The sequence below is a fragment of the Urocampus carinirostris genome, chromosome 6 (genome assembly GCF_059441175.1).
Source record: "Urocampus carinirostris isolate Australia breed hairy pipefish chromosome 6, RoL_Ucar_1.0, whole genome shotgun sequence".
Taxonomy (NCBI): domain Eukaryota; kingdom Metazoa; phylum Chordata; class Actinopteri; order Syngnathiformes; family Syngnathidae; genus Urocampus; species Urocampus carinirostris.
Genome location: NC_142354.1, coordinates 799,440 through 818,640, shown reverse-complemented (window position 1 = coordinate 818,640; position 19,201 = coordinate 799,440). Strand labels below are relative to the sequence as shown.

General features: G+C 40.4%; 1 protein-coding gene across 4 annotated transcripts in view; it reads right to left on the bottom strand.

Annotated features, from left to right (window-relative positions):
* smpd4 (sphingomyelin phosphodiesterase 4) overlaps positions 1–19,201 on the bottom strand; it is a 61,619-nt gene that overhangs the window by 30,735 nt on the left and 11,683 nt on the right. For 2 of the 4 annotated variants that reach the window (XM_088337383.1, XM_088337380.1), the window contains exons 6-12: positions 17,214–17,322; positions 17,087–17,139; positions 15,426–15,577; positions 15,220–15,352; positions 15,079–15,150; positions 3,750–3,839; positions 2,967–3,118 (exon numbers count right to left, since the gene is read on the bottom strand). In XM_088337383.1, coding sequence (XP_088193509.1) covers positions 2,967–3,118; positions 3,750–3,839; positions 15,079–15,150; positions 15,220–15,352; positions 15,426–15,577; positions 17,087–17,139; positions 17,214–17,322 — 761 coding nt within the window. The remainder of the gene's footprint in view (positions 1–2,966; positions 3,119–3,749; positions 3,840–15,078; positions 15,151–15,219; positions 15,353–15,425; positions 15,578–17,086; positions 17,140–17,213; positions 17,323–19,201) is intronic. The other 2 variants (XM_088337382.1, XM_088337381.1) reach the window with 2 other exon arrangements.

Sequence of the window (19,201 nt, the reverse complement as noted above, 5' to 3'; positions counted from 1 at the left end):
AGGAAGTGGCGAGTCTGGTGACATGGTGCGAGGACAACAAACTCACTCTCGATATGGACGAGACAAAGGGATTGATAGTGGACAATGTCAAGCAGGATCCTCAGCAACTTCTATAGCTGCATCATGGAGAGTATCCTGACCAGCTGCATCATTGTTTGGTACGGAAGTATCACAGCCATGGAGCGCAAACGCCTGCAGAGAGTGGTTAAGAACGCTCAGAGGATCACCAGGACTCCACTGCCCTCTCTGCAGAGCATATACCAGTGCTGAGTCCACAGGAGGGCTGCTTCCATCATTAAGAACCCCACCCACCCACAACACAGACTGTATACACTCCTGCCCTAAAGGAGTTTGAAATGCAGGACAACCCGTCTAAATAAATATTTTTACCCTTCTGTTATCAGACTCATAACGGCTGCTGATCGAACAATACACCTTTGACATGTTCAGCACACTACAGACACTTTAAACTGGACCATACTTGGACTATTCTTGCACTACAGTTACTCTCAACTGTGTTTTATCCTATTTTTATCTTATTGCCTTATAACTAATCTAGGGTTAATCTTGTCTTTTTATCTTTTTGATATTCTTAATATTCTTTTTTGTAGACATGTATATTGTTTCTTAGATTTATTACGCTGGCAACTGTGTTGACAGCATAGTAAATTTCATTGTGCAGGGAATCGTGGTTCTTAACTGTGCATATGACAATAAACACTTTGAATCTTTGAATCCTGAATCTTGAAATGGTTTTAAAATTTGTGTATTTAGAACAAGAGAAGAAAACAAGCTTGAGAACATATTTCTTGAAGCTCTCGCCTGAAAATGAGTTTAATATTTAGTGTGGCTCACAACATTTATGTACCTTAGATGCTACTTTTTTGCTTAACAGTTAGGCAAGACTCGAAATTGCAATAAATTCTCTCAAAAACTCAGTTTCATTTATTTATTATGTTTATTGTTGATGTTGACAACATTTTGTTTATTGGTGCTCACACGAAAATTGCAATAAATTCTCTCACAAACTCAGTTTCATTTATTTACTATGTTTATTGTTGATGTTGACAACATTTTGTTTATTGGTGCTCACACAAAAATATATTGCAGCGTGGTTGTTGTTACCGCATGCGTCGTCTAAATGTTTCTCATTTTTCCTTATGCTGTTTTTATAAATGTATTAATTTATTTTATAGTTTTTGCTTGTTCTCATTTAGGTTTGAGATCAATTACAACTGCAATCATTGTGGGACTGTATGGCCCTTTGAGACTCTGTTATGGGCTATATGGATAAATGTGAATTGAGCTGAAAAATGCGATCAGAATTAGTGCTGCAGGTAAAAAATATATGCATTTGCAAATCTCAAGTGTTTTATTTTATAGTTGTAAATGAAATGGATGTGAGTATGATAGTAATGTAGGGAGAAATCACAGGCCCTTGTTCTTTGTGCTCGAGACATGACTGTACTCTGTTGTATTTTTAAGTTAGACATGAACACGTACACCAATCTAGAATACTGTATTTAGGTGGCAAGCCAGCGCTGTCAAAAAAAAACAGAAAACAGAATAATTTAAGATCTGCTTTTAAAATGTAGTGAAGTAATTCTCTTGTTGAAACTACGGTTGATATTGGAACGTGTTCCTTTGTAACACGTTACTCACAAAACAGGTCACCTGTGTTTAACTGAAGCCTAAAAAGAGGACGCAACCTGCATGTCATTTTATGCATTTTAGCCAAGTGTGTTCATCATGCCTCTTTTGCTTCCACAACTTGACAGTCTTTGCTTCTGTTTTGTTGTCAAACGTCACAAGGGTCTGATTAGTTAGGCAGCAGCTGCTTTTAACCAAAAAACAATGGCCGGGTGCCTCCATTACATGAAATAGATTACCCTTTTCTTGGGTTTAATGTGCAAAAATTTCAAACTATGTCTATTAGCTAAAATATCTCAAACACTTATTCTTGCAAGGGTAGCAGCAGTGCAGATGACAACCCCGACCGTCTGAAATTCTCCTAAAATCCATATACAAGACCTACCTAAAGTAAATTGAATGCTGTTCTTGAATGATTTAGAGAATATGCACAGTTTGGGTCTGTTTTGAAAGGTAAGACTCTCAAGTTTTGTCCCAAAATAATCACAGCAAGTGCTACTAAAATTGATTAATCTAAGTTGGAACACAAAAAAAATAGAAAGTTTTAATTCTCGTCTGATTTTTCTTTTGCCACTAAATGCCTGCAGATGAGTGTAGCATGGGCATCTTAGCTGGAAAACAGCTGAGACAAAAACTTGAAGCCTTACCTGGTACCTTGTCAAATTTTATCACAATCTGAAAAGCTAAACATTTGATTCTACAAATTTTTGTAAGGGTAGGTTTAGGCGTTTCCAAAAGTGGCCATTTGGAGGTGACCAGTTTACAACACTAAAACCTTTTGCAAATGTTTACTTAATTTGGCCATTTTTTTTAAACATTGAGGGTTGTAAAGTTTTGACTTCTCTTTCCAGAAGTCAATCAATGATGGTGTAAACTTGCACATAATAAAAGTGTGCAGAAATTAATCACGCACTTTTATTTTCGCCCCGGAAAATGGCGTAAAATTATGTTGGGAATTTCATTCGCTAACCATATGTCAAACATAATTCGAATCGGTCACTACTTGCTAAAGATATTCAGAGCTACGGGAGACAATCTCCGTTTTATAAAACAGGCCCGTATTGGCTAATGCGGGCTGTGGACGGTGTAAAAAAAGAATGGTATTGGCGTTCCGGCGGGCCGTCAGAACATTAAGGGGTCAGGCCTGACTGAACCTGAACAAGTTTTTAGCGTTTTAGTAGTAGCGACATTAACCCCTGCTCTAACCCGCAGGTCAAAAGTAACACCAGATATGGCATAGGTGATACCTTACTGCCTACCAAAACCAACTCTGGTCTGACAGCCTTATGACTCTGAACGCCTGTACAGATGATTACCTTTTTAACTCCTCTAGGGGGCTGGCATGGTTGTGCGAGTGGGTCGTGGAGGCCGAAGGCTGCTCTGGCTTTACGCTGTTTGAGAAAGCGTGCAGGTGTTTGATCAGCAGACGCACAGTCAGGACGTGCTCTTCACTTGGGTTGTACTGTTCCTGCGAAATAGGCCCAGACAAGTTAAATGGCAATCTAAACCAGGAGCAGCCAATCAAGCAGTAAAGGCCGTGCAAAGCAAAGGAGAACCGAGGTCCCGTGTGATTTCCTTTTTGATGAGCACACTGCTTGCTCGGGATAGGCTCATCAAAAACTCCAAACTTTGGTATGGGAAATTGAAATGCAGAAACTAATAAACATGGGGGATAGGACCTCAGCACTCTGAGCAGCAACACCATCTCTTAAGCTCAGATAACAGCAAAGAAGAAACGTGAAGTTATTATTGTTCTTTGCACATTTTGTTTACATTTTCTCACACACACACACACACACACACACACACACACACACACACACACACGCGCGCACACACGCACGCACGCACACACGCACGCACGCACGCACGCACGCACGCACACACGCACAACAAAGATTATCCGAGGAAGACTGTTGGATCAAGAGAACTTAGAAGGAGGAGTTGTCGGTAGAAAGTCCAACGTCACAGCTATCCATCTAAGGAGTAGCCTTGTCCAAGACCTCGCGATCCCTTCCCAAGTACCCCTGAACAGGATGAGAAGCAATGGTGCGGCAAGAAGGCAGGCGGCCGAAGCTAAACGCAAACGTTACAAGTACTTGGTAGTTGTGGAGGGTCCCTGAGCCTGGTGGGATGTGAGGTTGGCACGGCATGCTGGACATACTCAGGTGGTACTGGAGCAGCGCCAGCTGTTGACCCGCAAACCACCAAAAGGGAAAGAACAGGACAGAACATACCGCATAGAGAGAGAACGAAGACAAAGTGGATCAGTGAGGTTGAGAAACACAGGGGAGATGAAGAGGGGGGAGCCAACAAATAAAAAAATGTCATGTGAACAACAAATAAAGTGGGTAAAAAATACTGAAATATTGACACAGACACCAAAGCCTTTTTATTCAAAAGCATTAGTGTGTTATTTGACACTATCACCTACTATCTTTTTTATCTCACGTCAAAAACATTGGGTAACATATGCAAGGAATAGTCTGAGATCTCAATTCGGTTGCTTGGACCACTCTGAAATGAGTTGTTTGAATCAGCTGTCTCAAACTAGCGGCCCTCAAGAAGATAGTTTGAGGCCCTCGCCCCAATGAGAGAGTTAAAGAGAAAGTGTCCATTATTTGACCACTACATGTTGTATTCTGCAGTGCAACCTAAAATGAGTGTTAAAAGTTTTTAGTAAGAATCAAATTTACAAAGACTCAAAGTGACATTGTTCTTTTATCTTTTTGCCTAGCTTTTCGCCAGATTTGTATTTTTTGGTACCATTAGCAATAAGATGGCGGACAATTATGTCAGCTCCCTATAGGTAAGGCACATGTGATATAAATTGACTGCCCATATCTCAACTTAAAAGTATTTAAAAAATGCACATCTTTGATTGTTCAAGTATTTTTTTCTAATAATCAATATTCCTTTTTTGTAATGAGCGACATTTTTACCCCTAGGAGGGATGAACAATAATCAATGTCCTTTTAAGTGCAGCCCTAGCGTATTATGGATACATTTTTACATGGGGCGGCACAGTAGAGTGGTTAGCGCATGCGCAAAACAGTTCTGAGGTCATGGGTTCAAATCCAGCTACCTGCCTTCCGTACAGTGCGGAGTTTGCATATTTTCCTTGTGCTTGCGTGGGTTTCCTCCCACATTCCAAAAACATGCATTTTAGGTTAATTGGCTGGTCCAAATTGTCCCTAGGTGTGAATGGGCAAATGAATTGTCGGTCTCTGTTTACCTTGCTATTGGCTGGCAACCAGTTCGGGGTGTCATCTGCCCACTGCCCAAAGATGGATGGATTTTCATATGAATTCTTATTATTTTCATCTTCAGATCTTATTTAGTATAAAAAAACCCGATTTAGCCCACTCACCCAGACCCTAGCTTAAATATATGGTGATAAACAAACAGCCATGTATACATGACCTTTCAAATAATCAGATTGAAGTAGATAAGCATTAACAATGTCCTAGCGCAAATTGATGTTTCTGAGTTTAACTTTTTATATTAAATAAAAAGATTTAATTCACGTCATTCACCACAGTCAACGAAGTATAGCACTTGAATCCTCCTCACTTCAAAGGTTTGCGCTACTGATCTTCTTGTGTGTTTGCTCTTGACGATAACATGGACATTTATGCATGGATATAAATGTGGAATCTTCACAGGGGGTAGAGAAACTAAAAATTACATATGCCGTAGATATCATCCAATTCAAATAGTTTGTTTAACGAGTTAGCGTGTATCATGCTTCTCTGTACCATTAATCCACAGTTCTTTGTGACACCAAAGAATGAATATAGATCCCAAATGTATAAAATACGCTTGAACAGTAATGCTTACAATAGGTCGAATGGGTTTCCATTAACAAGCAACATGAAAATGAAAGGGCAAAACAAACACTTTCAATCCGGCCATTTGTAGTTGGACTATGACCATCAGATTTTTGTGTGCGCCAGCTTGGCTTAACATAACCCCGATTCCGGCAATAGTTCAATTTCAATTGGACCATTGACAAAATTTAGGTATACTAAAGTAAGACACAAGAAAATGATTACCATAAATTCTGGACCTCATAGTGCACCTGATTGATCGCCTCATGCGCAAATTTAAAAATTCATCTCAATTTGTGTTAATACGGGCCACTCCCAAATTGTAAAGGGCTTAAAAGTGGAGTGCATAATTTGCGGTGTCTTTAAAAAAGTTTAATATTTTCTTTTTTGAATGTGTTCACAATGCACAACTGAGTTCAAAGAGTCCTTATGAGCTTTTTTTTAACCTTGCCGATAAGTTATTATCTTAGCTGGACAGGCGTTCAGGGCAAACTCCTTAACTAAGAGGAATGGGGGACGGCTTGCACATTGCATTGGCTTATCATTTCGGTTCTACAACACTTGCATTAAATGAATGCAAACACAAACCAAATGTAACATATTTTGATTGCCTATTTGTATGTTGCCTTTTTTTACATGAAAGAAAGATGGGATACATTTACTTACTTTTTATACTTTTGCACAAAAAGGGATATAGGCAAGGACTTCGGGATGGGGGAAAAGACGCCATGTCGGTAACTCATTAATTCTGCTCAACTCTTTAAAAAAGCTGATGGATTTCATCCTCACCTACAATGTTTAAAAACACTCAAACCTTTGCATTAGACCACAAAAATAGCCAAGTTTACCAATCACCCTGCTACTGCAGAATGCAAAACTCAAATATCCCAACTTAGCTTTTACAACAATTTTGTCTACATTCACAATGGGCGCCGTTAAGTGCAAGGGAGCAGCCAGGACAGAACCTTGGGGGAGGTCCGTTAGAGATTTCCAGGACCCAAAAGGGAAAAAGTAAAGACTGTATCTAGGTACAATAGACACCGATGTGCAGAACCATTAGAGTGGAAAAGAGGCTTTTGTAGCTCAACACAATATTTGGAATTCGGGGTTTGTTAGGGTCAGATTTTTTTTTTCCCGAAATTTTCAGCATGAACTTCTGCTGCTTTAAAATAAAACATGAGCGGCTTTTCCATCTTCAGAGAAGTAAAAGTGGAAAGTAGGGCATATGATTGCTTATAGCAGGGGTGTGAAAAATGTTTGAGTCGCGGGCCGCATTAGCTTAAACATTTTTTGAAAGGGCCAGGAGGAGAAAAAAATGTTGATTACATTTTTTGTATATAGCGATACAGTCTCGAACACAAACTTCAGCAATACTTGAGTGTAGCTCCTATGCTGTTAGACAGAGGAAAGAAAAGCTAATGGACTTGCTCCTGGTTTGAGGAGTGGTAATATTTATTTTGTTAAATATGTTTAATTTCGGGCAGCATGGCGGGGCAGTGGTTAGCGCGTGTGCGGGACAGTTCTGAGGTCATGAGATCGAACCTTCCTGCGTGGAGTTTGCATGTTCTCACCGTGGGTTGCGTGGGTTTCCTGCGGGCACTTAGGCTTCCTTCCACATTCCAAAAATTTGCATGTCAGGTCAATTGGCCGGTCCAAACTGTCCCTAGGTGTGAATGAACGAGTGAGTTGTCTGTCCCTGTGTGCCCTGCGACTGTCTGGCAACCAGTTCGGGGTGTACCCTTCCCACTGCTTGAGGACAGCTGGGATGGGCTCCAGCACCCCCGCGACCTTACTGATGATAAGCGGTGCAGATAATGGATGGGTGGATGTTTGATTTATTTTTCAGTTTGATAGCCGGTCATCTACTCTAATTTTGTTGTTAACCTATTTTTAGTAGCAAAATTTACGTTCATCTGCACTGATGGGGTTTAGAATTTACAATCAATCTATTTTGTGTCAGAATAAGTTACACAGTAATACACTTTGAATTTCAATGACAGTTCAAATGAATGACAAGATGGTTCATTAAATAAGCAAAGAAAACACCATTCCAATGTTGTCCAGTTCAGGGGATCTCAAATGCATGGGTAGAGATGCACCTTTTCCGTTACTGGCTCCATCTAGTGTTAAAACTGAGAAGTGCAACAGAGTTGAGCTCAAGCGCCCTATTCAACTATATTTTCAGAATTCGCTGCAGGCCAATGAAGACTGACCCGCGGGCCGTAGTTTAGACACCCCTGGCTTATAAACATGATGAGTCATGTGTCATGACGTCTATGGTAGAGGCTCCACCATACCCCTGAGACTGACTCACTGAACCCCTTGGGTTTGATCGAACCCAGGGTAGGAACCACTGCCTTAGTATATCAGGACCATTATTTAGAGAACCAGAAACATATTTGGATTTTAAATGAGTGAATTGTTTGATGGGCATTTGTAAAGTATGTCTGGGTAGCTCTAGAGATATTGTCAAATAGATGAAAAGTCTACATTGATGCGCGTTTTCAGCACACATCAAGGCACGCAAAGACAAGTAAAATAGGGATTCTTGTTTACAGTCAATCTAAACGTTCACTGGAAAACGAGTTGCTAAAACAGGCACCTGACTGACCCCTGCTGGTTAAAACTGGAACAAACCACTGGCGTATATCAGAACCTAATGTTCAATTTTGACCTTTTTATTTTTTGGAAAGTGGTAATACTAGGTGACCTGAATGCTAGAGTGGGTTATGAAAGGGTTGAAAATGTGATTGATAGATTTGTAGTACCAGAAAGAAATGAGAGTGGGAAGAAATTGATTGAGTGATGTTTGGAAAAGGAGTTGGTGATTGGAAATACATTGTTTAAAAAGGGGAACGTGAATAAGTATACCTTTGTCAGAGTGGATAGTGGCAAGATGGTGGACAGAGCACTGATGGATTATGTAGTGGTTAGGAAAGGGATGTTAAGTAGATTGTTGGATGTGCATGTTTACAGCGGTGAAATGAGTGGTATGTCTGATCATTTTTATGTGGAAGGAAAACTGAGAATAGATGCATTGTGAAGGGCTAGTTATAAGAAGAGTGTGAGGGACGAGGTGAAATTGTCAGAGTTGAATAAGGCAGAAAAGGAAAGAGTTTAAAGAGAGGACAAGGGAAGAGTATGAACGGATTAGTAGAAGAGAAATGGAGAGTGTGGAAATTGAATGGAGGTGGTTTAAATAGGCAGTGTTGAGGAGTGCAAAAGAAGTGTGTGGAATGAGAAAAAATGGTCGAGGTTTTAGGAAAGGAAGTGAATGGTGGAATGATGAGGTATCAGAGGCTGTGACAGAAAGACGTGCCTTTGAGGAGTGGCAATGCGTATGAAAGCTATAAAATGAAGAAAAGGTTGGTAAAAGCGGCAGTGGAAGCAGCGAAAAGGAAAGCAAATGATGAATGGTGTCGAAAGATAGGAGTGAACTTTGAGGAAAGGAGAAAAATGTTCTGGAAAGAGTGAAAAGCGTAAAAAACAGTGAGTCTGGAAAGGAAGAGAAAGTGAAAGATAAGGATGGTAGATTGCTGGTTAGCGGTAGTGCAGTCAGGACGAGATGGCAGAGTATTTTGAGGAGTTGCTAAATGTGGAGGATGGGAGAGAAGTGAGAGTCGAGGCGATCGATGGTATGGAGAGAATGCCCGTGTTGGGTGATTTAAATGTGAAGCCTGTGGAAACATGGGAGGTGCAACAGGCAGTCAAAGAAATGAAAGGGGGGGAAGGCGCCTGGGTTGGATGGTTGTACTGCTGAATGCCTGAAAAAAGGTGGCACAGCTATGATTGACTAGTTAGTACGCTTGTTGAATGTATGCTTTTTAAGTGGTGGTGTTCCTGTTGATTGGTGTAGTGCATGTATGGTGCCATTGTACAAGGGTAAAGGTGATAAGTATAAATGTAGCAATTCGAGAGGTATCAGTTTGTTGTCTGTAAGCTGTATGGAAGAGTCTTGATTAAGAGAGTGAGAGAAAGAACGAACGAGATGGTGATGGAGGAGCAGAGTGGTTTCAGGAAAGGTAGAGGATGTGTGGATCAAGTGTTTGCAGTACGACAGGTGTGTGAGAAACATTTTGCAAAAGGTAAGGATGTTTATTTGGCTTTCATGGATTTGGAAAAGGCGTATGACAGAGTTGATAGAGAGGCGTTGAGGCACGTAATGGTAATGTATGGAGAGGGTGGAAAGTTGTTGGAAGCATTGAAGAGTTTTTATATGAACAGCAGAGCATGTGTAAGAGTAGGGAGTGAGACAGGTGAGTGGTTCCCTGTGTTGACTGGTGTGAGACAGGGGTGTGTGATGTCACCATGGCTGTTTAATTTGTACATGGATGGCGTGGTGAGAGAGGTGAATGCAAGAGTATTTGGCAGAGGTGTAGAGATGATGGACAACAGTGGAACAGTGTGGCAGGTAAGTCAGTTGTTGTTTGCAGATGACACAGCGCTTGTGGCTGATTCTGAGGAAACATTGAGAAGGCTGGTACAGAGTTGGGAAGAGTATGTGATAGGCGTAAGTTATGTGTCAATGTTGGGAAGAGTAAGGTGATGAAATGTTCACGTGATGGAGTGGGCATGACGTTAGAAATAAGGTTGCATGGACAGGTACTGGAAGAAGTCGAAAGCTTTAGGTACTTGGGTTGTGATCTGGCTGCAGTTGGTGAAATGGAATGCGAGGTATTGCACAAAGTGAGAGTGATGAGTAAAAAGAATATGAGTATGGATGTTAAGAGGGGACTGTATGAGAGTGTGATTGTGCCAACTGTGTTGTATGGAGCAGAGACTTGGAGCCTGAATGCAGATTTAAGAAGAAAATTGAATGTTTTTGAGATGAAGTGTTTGAGGAGTATGTTAGGAGTGACAAGATTGGATAGATTGAGAAATGAAATTGTGAGAAACAGAACTGGAGTAGTCGTGGAACTGAGCAAGCGTGTTGATAAGAGAGTACTCGGTTGGTTTGGACACATGGAGAGGATGGATGAGGAGTGAATGTTGAAGAGGATCTACAGAGCAGAAGTCAATGGAAGAAGACCGCGATTGATGTGGATGGATGGTGTTATGAGTGCACTGCAGGAAAGAGGTCTAAATATAATGGAAGGTAGAGCTCTTGTTGGTGATAGGAAGGAGTGGAGAGGTCTTGTGAAAGGATAGTGGGATTGTGGACGCGAATCTTAAAGATGGGCTGGGCACCCGTATGATGCGGCAGGGGTAAACCAGTGAAAGCTGTCGGGCCTGCTGTTGAACAAGAGTGTGTGTTGTGTCACCCTGACCCGAGTGACATGGCCGCTTTCTGGTGTCCCATTTTCATCTGGAGGGACAAAAGTATGACCAACTTAGGTGCCGAGGTGCCTAACTTGTTTGGGTGTTTGGGCAATTGGGTAGGCCATGGTCCAAAAATGTTTTTTTTTTTTTCTTCCCTTTTATTTTCTTTGTTATTGTGTGTGTTTGTCTTGCTGTCGGTCACCCCTCTTGAGGAATATGACCAAGGTAGATAGATAGATAGAACTGCAGCCTTCCCTTCGTACACTGGGTCTGTTGACTCACTTACAAACAACTTTAATACTGCTTTGGTTAATGTTCTTTATTCTGTGGCGCCCCTGAGGCATAAATTTCAACCTCAAAGATGTGAAAGTGTTAGGTAAGGACCGTGTCGGCGGTTGTTCCGAAACATTCTCCAGTTTCAATGATTTGTCCCTTGATAGTCTAACACAGATGGTCAGTAGGGCCAAACAAACTATTTGCCTGCCTGATCCGTTTCCAGCTTCATTGGTGAAGGAACTGTTTGGGATCTTAGGACCATCAGTTTTAAGTATAATTAATATATCGCTATCCTCGGGTATAGTTCCTGTAGCCTTCAAGTCTGCTGTCATTAAACCCACGCTTTAACCTTGATCCAGAAAGCCTAGGTAATTATAGGACAGTGTCAATTCTGCCCATTTTTGCAAAATTATTTGAAAAGGTCGTTGCACAGCAGCTAAATGACTTCATGTCAGAAAATAACCTCTTTGAAACTGTCCAGTCAGCGTTTAGAGCAAATCACTCTACTGAGACAGCCCTGGTTAAAGTAACCAATATTCTCTGTTTAGCAATAGATTCCGGTGCCTCATCAATGTTACTGCTGCTGGATCTCAGTGCTGCTTTTGATACTGTCGACCACAACATATTACTTGTTCGTCTGGAATGCATTGGTATCTCAGGAACTGTACTCTTGTGGTTTAGGTCCTACCTGTCAGACAGGACGCAATGTATTAACTATGGCAATCTGACCTCTACACACTCTAATGTCCCCTGTGGTGTTCCACAGGGCTCTGTACTTGGCCCCCTTCTTTTTAGTATTTATATGCTTCCTTTTGGTGACATTATCCGCAAGTATAATATTAGTTTGCTATGCAGATGACACTCAGCTGTATGTGCCACTGGAGACAACTGGACAGTTAAGTTGTAGAAATCTGGAGGCTTGCCTTACTGAGATTCACAGATGGATGTCACTTAATTTTTTGCGCCTTAAGCCAGAAAAAACGGAAATGTTGATTATTGGTCCAGCTCATTGTCGTGAGTTGTTCTCAAACACTGCCCTAAACCTAGACAAATGTGATATCGCCCATAGTGACTCGGTCAAAAATCTAGGTGTTGTATTTGAACCTAATCTGTCGTTTCAGTCACACGTGAAAAATATTACTAGAATACCAACTCCGTAATATTGCGAAGATTCGTTCGATGCTGTCCCAATCAGATGCAGAAGTTTTAATTCATGCGTTTATTACTCCTTGGCTTGATTACTGTAATGTAATGCTTTCTGGTCTCCCGATGTCTAGCATCAAAAGTTTGCAGTGGTTCAGAATGCGGCAGCTAGAATTTTAACTAAGACAAAAAAGTTTGAGCATATTACTCCTGTATTGGCCAAATTGCACTGGCTCCCAGTCCACTTAAGTTGTGACTTTAAGGTTCTCTTATTGACATACAAATGTTTGCATGGACTTGTACCCTCTTATCTCTCTGATTTGATTTCCCCCTATGTTCCTGCACGGAGTCTCCGCTCGGAAAATGCCGGTCTACTTGTGACTCCGAGAGCCAAGAAGTCTGCAGGCTCGAGAGCGTTCTCCATCCGGGCCCCGGTGCTATGGAATGCCCTGCCTCCGAAGAGAAGATCTGCAACCTCAATGGAAGTTTTTTAATCAAAACTTAAGACACACTTCTATGCCAAAGCTTCTACCTCGTATTTTGTATTGTCCTGTCTTATTCTGACTGCCTGCCTGGTGATGATACGAAGGAGAAGGACTATTTGAGATGAGTCAGCGGACCAGCGTCTGACCTGAAGCATGTCAACGCCTGCATTGACCAGCTGGCAGAGATGGGAAGCTGGCCGTCATAGACTTTCTGGACTAGTTTACAGGCTGGGGGCGTCGTTGCTGTCATGCACTTTCCGGACAAATTTTCAACATGTTACCTAGTGTTTACTATGTTTGTGTACTATCATGCTAAATCTAATTCACCCTGGTCATCCTGAAAGGGGGATTACCACTTGTGAGGTCCCTTCTCAAGGTTTCTCTTTTTCCTCACACTGAGGTTTTGAGTTGTTCCTTGCCCGCATGTTGGTTTAAGATCAGGTAATTGTCTAATTGTAATCCTGTGCAGTCCTTTGAGACATTTTTGTGATTAAGGGCTATATAAATAAATGTGACTTGACTTGACTTCGTGAAAGGCACCTAAAGGACTCTCGACTATAAAGTCAACAAAATAATCCGGTTTGATGATTGTTACACAGTACACTTTATGGTGCAACCTGGAAACATTTTCAGTGACTCTCCCAGGGTCATCAGGTATTTTGGGTCATAGACACCCTTACCCAGGCGACCCAGCTGAGGGTGATCAATCCCCCTACTTGTGTCCAGGTAGCGCACTACGCCAAGCTTCCCCCCTCTTCAACCTGAGCCAGTATGAAGCCTTTTCAGCTACTCCCAAGGATGTTAACGGTGGCTCTTCATCAATGTAGTCCAAATACTAAAAAGCCCGAGAACACAGTGTAAAGACCTGCCTGCAAAGTCCCTTCAGCCCACCTCAAAAGGCTTATAGCGGGCCCTCCACTCCGGCATTCAGTCAAAGTTTTATGAGACTAAGATTGAACTCTTTAGCATGAATAACAGAGGTCATGTTGGGAGAAAACTAGGCACTGCTATTCACCAGGCCAATACCAACATATTCACCAAAATCATCACAGCCATGCTGTGGAGATGTTTTTCGGTGGCAGGAACTGAGATACGAAACAGGATAAAAGGCGATATTAATGCAGAAATGTGCAGAGACATTTTAAATGAAAATCTGCTCCTGAGTGCTCCACGTGAGATTGGGGTGACGATTCAACTTGAGGCAGGACAACATCCATAAACACACAGCCAAGATGTAAATCAGGCAGGAAAATGGGTCAGTGGTCAGTGTCAATTCATTAATTTCTGTTGGCTGTGATTGCAACAGTCATTGTATAGCCAGGTGTTTTATTTCAGTTAAATGGCCATCAGAGCTTTGATGAATGTGTACATTCATATTGGCGTTTTTGAGATTTTAAATAGTGACACAAAAAACCCTCCAGAGATGCTATCAATGAAGTTTTTGTCAAGGGTTTTATAGGACTCATAGGTCCAAATCGCATTTAACTGTTCCCTGGTCAAAGAGAGAGGAATGTGTTCATTATGAAAGACCAATCAAAAAAACCCAAAAGGAAAAAAAAAAACACGTAGAATAAAATTTTATTTGGCATAATTGTGATCAGTTAAGCCAAAATGAGCCGGCCAGATTAGTTAAAGTTGCGCTGAATCAGCCTGCATTTCTGTATTCCACTTGTATCATAACGCATGGGCTGCAGTGGACCATTCTCCACCCTGATTGGCTAGAAACGCAGAAATTTGGTTTAATTCATCCATTGCTTTGGGCGGTGACTCACGCTTTCAACACAAAAGTTGCACGGCCCAACAGGCAACTACTTTTGCTACTACCCTAACACAATGCCTCAAACGCCCAGTTTATTCTCTGCAAATTCTCACAACCACCAAAACTCCCCTCCGCCCCAAAATATTTTCTCTTTGGATTTAGAGTTTACGTAGGTCACTCTTTTAGACCTCAAAACGGGTAATTTCTCCAAAATGTGAGACAATTTAATGCCTGTACCAAAGTGTAACTCTGAATGTTGTTGAGTGTCCCCGCCAGAGCCTCAACTTGAATCTGATTGAACATTTGTGGAATTATTGGAAAATGACACTTCCCATCCAATTTGGCACTTGAGAGGTGCTGCAAAGGAGAATGGGCAGAACTATCCAGAAATAAGTGTGAAGGACTTCATGCTGTAGGTGCTTCAAGAAAATAATGAGCAAAAGCTGTGTTAACTGTGGCGTTTTGTTTTTTATAAATTGTGTAAATTTTGCCCCAAAATATGATTTTCACGTTATAATCATGGGGTGTTTTTTTCTAGAGTAGCTAAAACTGCTTAAACGTTGGTTACTACAAATTAGAAAGGTGGATGAGTAGTCCATCATGTGACAGGTATAAGGGGTAATCGGTAGGATGCAATGTTACATGGACAAAACAGAGTACCTTTTGCCTCTCTTACCTTTACCTGAGGACTCTGAAGCTTTTGATACATTTCCAAAGAGTAGTGATGCAGCCACACCTCCACAAACATCTGTCACACAAGTGTATTGATGTTTGAAAACGTATTTTGTTCATTACTTGCCTATGGTTAAAGCAATACCTGCAGCAGTGTTTCAGACCTCCAAATTTCCTGGGCTGCCGGGTCAGCGTTGATGGACGGCTGATGGAAAATGTGCTGTTTCAGCAGACTGGGACTGTGAATGCTGTAGCTTGACAGGGAGATGTTGGAAGACCTACACACATTTAGGAAATGAGCTCATATTTGGTCTGTTTAAAGTCAGAATAGGAAAGCCCTTTGGCCATTACCTTGGACTAGCTGCACTCACTGAGCCTCTGTTGTCAGAAAAGGGGGAAGGGGGAACGCTTCCGGCAATTGGAAGGAAGTACTTTAAGTACATGTCCACCAGCACAAAGTAAGCACTGTCTGTGGTGCTGCTGTGCTGGCCCACAGGCAAGCTCTGCAACATCATCCAATCTTATCAACTATTTATGGTTTTTCTGAAAAACTGGTGAAACTACAGATCTAAAACAAAAACAAAAAAAAAACAGTATAAACCAGAAAAGGTGGCTTTTGGCCCATGCGACACTTTATTCTTTCAAATATGTTTGAGGTGTTACAAATATTAAAATGACTGTTAAAAACAAATAGAAGTGTATTGATTTTTTTACATTGAGGTAAATGTTAAGTAAAAATAAGTGACTTCATTTTCAAAAGTACATTTATTCAGATATTTATTTTATTACTTTTCAATTGCTAGTCCTGCTTTCAGGTTGTTGTAATTGAGGTGTGTTTGATGTTTAAGGAAGTAAAAAGGATAGAAGGAAAGCATAAGTAAACATATTTTTTTGACCATAACACGGAAACATCATGACAGCAACACCGAAAGACTATTAAAACATTGAACTTTTTGAATGTTAAAAATATTTTTGTAATTGTATTTTTTTAATTAAAATGACATTATGGATTTGTTGTTATCATACAGTACTGTATGTGAAGAGGGTCCGTAAAAAAACAAAACAAGACAAATTTCCATGGTCTGCTGGCATTAAGACAAAAGAAAACTAAGTTGCCGCTACAAAAATTACATCTTTAGGAAAAATTTAAAGGCCGAAATACTCAAGCTCCAGCTGTAATTTGTTGCTTTCTGACTGAGGCCAGTGATTTCACCCTCAATTGCCCTCACCCAGCAATCACAGCAGGTTAAAACTATTTTGCAACCTATTTTGGTGAGCACTAAAACTGATTGAAAGCTTTATCACTAAATTTAAACATTTCCATACATCTATTATCTGCACCGCTTATCCTCAGTAGGGTCACGGGCTGCTGGAGTCCATCCCAGCTATTTCTAATTAGGCAAAAAAAAACAAACAAACATAAAAAGTCACATTTAATTGTATAGCCTTTAATCACAGAGAGGCTGCACAGGCCGCAATTAATGAAAAGTAAATAGGTGAAAGGCTTTTCGGTGCTTTTGAAATTACCAATGATGTATCGACATTTCGTTCTGTATACACGTGTACTAGAATGACAATAAAGTAGATCTGAATCTGAATCAGTTATACACAGCAGAAAATTTATGTTTCTCTAGAATGGACAATTATCTAGGATTCTATATTATTTGAACCATTGGGATAGTCTTTATTACTTGATGAAAATGATTTACCCTTTAAAAAATATTTTTGTATTTAATTTCAAAAAGGCATTTTGAGATGTATGTGGATTATTTCATAATGGCCTTTCCGTTAATGAATTTGCGTCTTTCAGCGAAATTATGTTTGGAATGGACTGCGGGTTTGTTTTACATAATGAAAAGCTGTTGAAATCAGTTTGGCTAAAGCAACAGTACACGGAAGAAATTAAATCAAACAACCGGGAATTAAAATCCGTTTTCTAATTCTCAAATCATCAAAAATCTGGATTAAGTGTGTACGCATGCTTTTGTGCATCAACATTAAAAAAATCTCACCTTTGGTCTTGTGAGACAGGACGCAAAGTAGAACACTAAGAATTCAAATGGATCTGCACAACATTGAGGAAAAATGTTGAAATGGCAAGTGAGTGGCAGCTGCAAAAAAAAAAAAAATCAAGGATACTCAGGGCTATGTTGAGCGATGGCATGCCAGGCACAGGTATGTGCTGGCGGTTGTGAAAGAGTGGACAGTCAGGAAGTACACCTTCTTGGATGGAAGTCTTCACTGGTGCCTGCATGTGCAATAGTAAACCACTTTCAAGAAATCCAACCAAAGCAAGTGGATTAAATTCCCAATTACAAAGCATCCAAACCAGGGATGTCAAATGTGCAGAGCCAAAATAGAATACTGTTCTAGTTAATGCCAGACTGTATTTGCCAGCTACCAGTAATCAACCAGAGAACATTTAAGGAAAAACATCAAACCCTGTCAGCTATATCTGAACGAGTGAGTCTATATAGATACCACTCAGACATTATATTCAGGTTTCATTTTTTATGGCAACATTTAAGCACTTTTAAAGCACTTTCAAGACTAAAATAAAGTGGCTAACTTGCTGCCGGCACATACTTTGAGCGGTTTCGCACTGTTCCTATTTATAATCTACATGGGCTGCCATGAACTGAAATGAATTCTGGCTTTCTGCTTCAACAATGCATGCGCAGCTTCAATGAGTTGCACTTGTTGACAGACACAGAAAAGGCTCTACAAGTGTTGGGCAAAAACAGAGTTCAATACCGAAGACAAAAAAATAAATTACCAAAAAACCAGAAAAGTTATCCGAATTTGGCCTCATTTAATACTAATTGCTCTGAATAAGTATTCAATATTTAAATCATAGAGACTGCTGATCATTTGCTTTTAGTTTTACTTATTTTAGTCTATATTTTATTGTGTGTTTTTCAGAGGATCTGTGTCTGAATCTGTTAAAACAGAATTGTAAATACGGATTTTTTAGCATTTTATCATTTATTTATAGCACAGAAGAGTTAATATTTGTAATGTTTATTTTATTGTTTTGCATTTTCAGGGATTTTGTGTTGTTGTTCAGACTTTAAATCTGTTCAGTATTCAGCTAAAATCGGTTGGCATTTACCTTTTTGGGGATATCTGTGAACATTTTAAATTGAGCCAGGGCACGTTTTTTTAAATTGGAAAAATTTTTGCCGCACACCACTAACCAAAAATGTTATAAAATGACACTGAACAGTATGTTTAATTACAATATAATTTATAATATCCCCAGTTTTTACGGCACAGACACATGACATATTTGCAGACAATGATTTATAAATGTTTTATAAAATTCTAAATTTTAAAAAGTGACATTGGATAATCTCTCATGGCACACTAGTGTGCCGCGGCACAGTGGTTGAAAAATCGCTGGTCTATCGGGTCAGATTGCCAAGAAACATGGCAATTAGGGCTGAACGGGTTCAGGAAAAAAACTCAATTTCCCAGGCGAGTATTGCTATTTTAATGCGAATTTCGATTTTCAAAGGAGGATCCATTTCATGTGCTAGTTTTGCTTTAACCTGCCTACGAGCGGTCAAACTGTTGAAAAGCAAAGACGTGTCTGTATGACGTCACCCGTCACTGGTCCTTTTGGCCACTTTTGGAAATGCTAGAAATCCTCTGGGAGAAATGTACAAAATACTAATGCTTATTTTCAGGTTGTGATCTAGTTGGACCAGGGCTTTGTCCCAGCCAGAGGTAACATCTTGGGCCCGGGTCAGAGGCCAACCCAAACCTGGCCCATACTCGGGCATGCACTTACTTTTACTCAAGTCATTATTTAGATGAAGAAAATGCTTACCAACCTATTAGTTCAATTCAAATTAAAGCTTTGGGTTTATTTCAGATTTATCAAATTTAGTTAATCTGACGAGTTTGGGCGGATTCGGGTTTGTATACCTGCGTCTCGGGTCAGGCTGAAATTTTAGGCCCGATCTTACCTCTAGTCCCAGCTGTTTTCCAGATAAAATGCTCATGCTACACTCATCTTGCAAGTGATTGGAAAAAAAAAATTCAGGCAAGAATAAAAGCCTACCATATCTATGTGTTCCAATTGAGATTGTTCAATGTTAGTAGCACTTGCAGTGATTATTTCC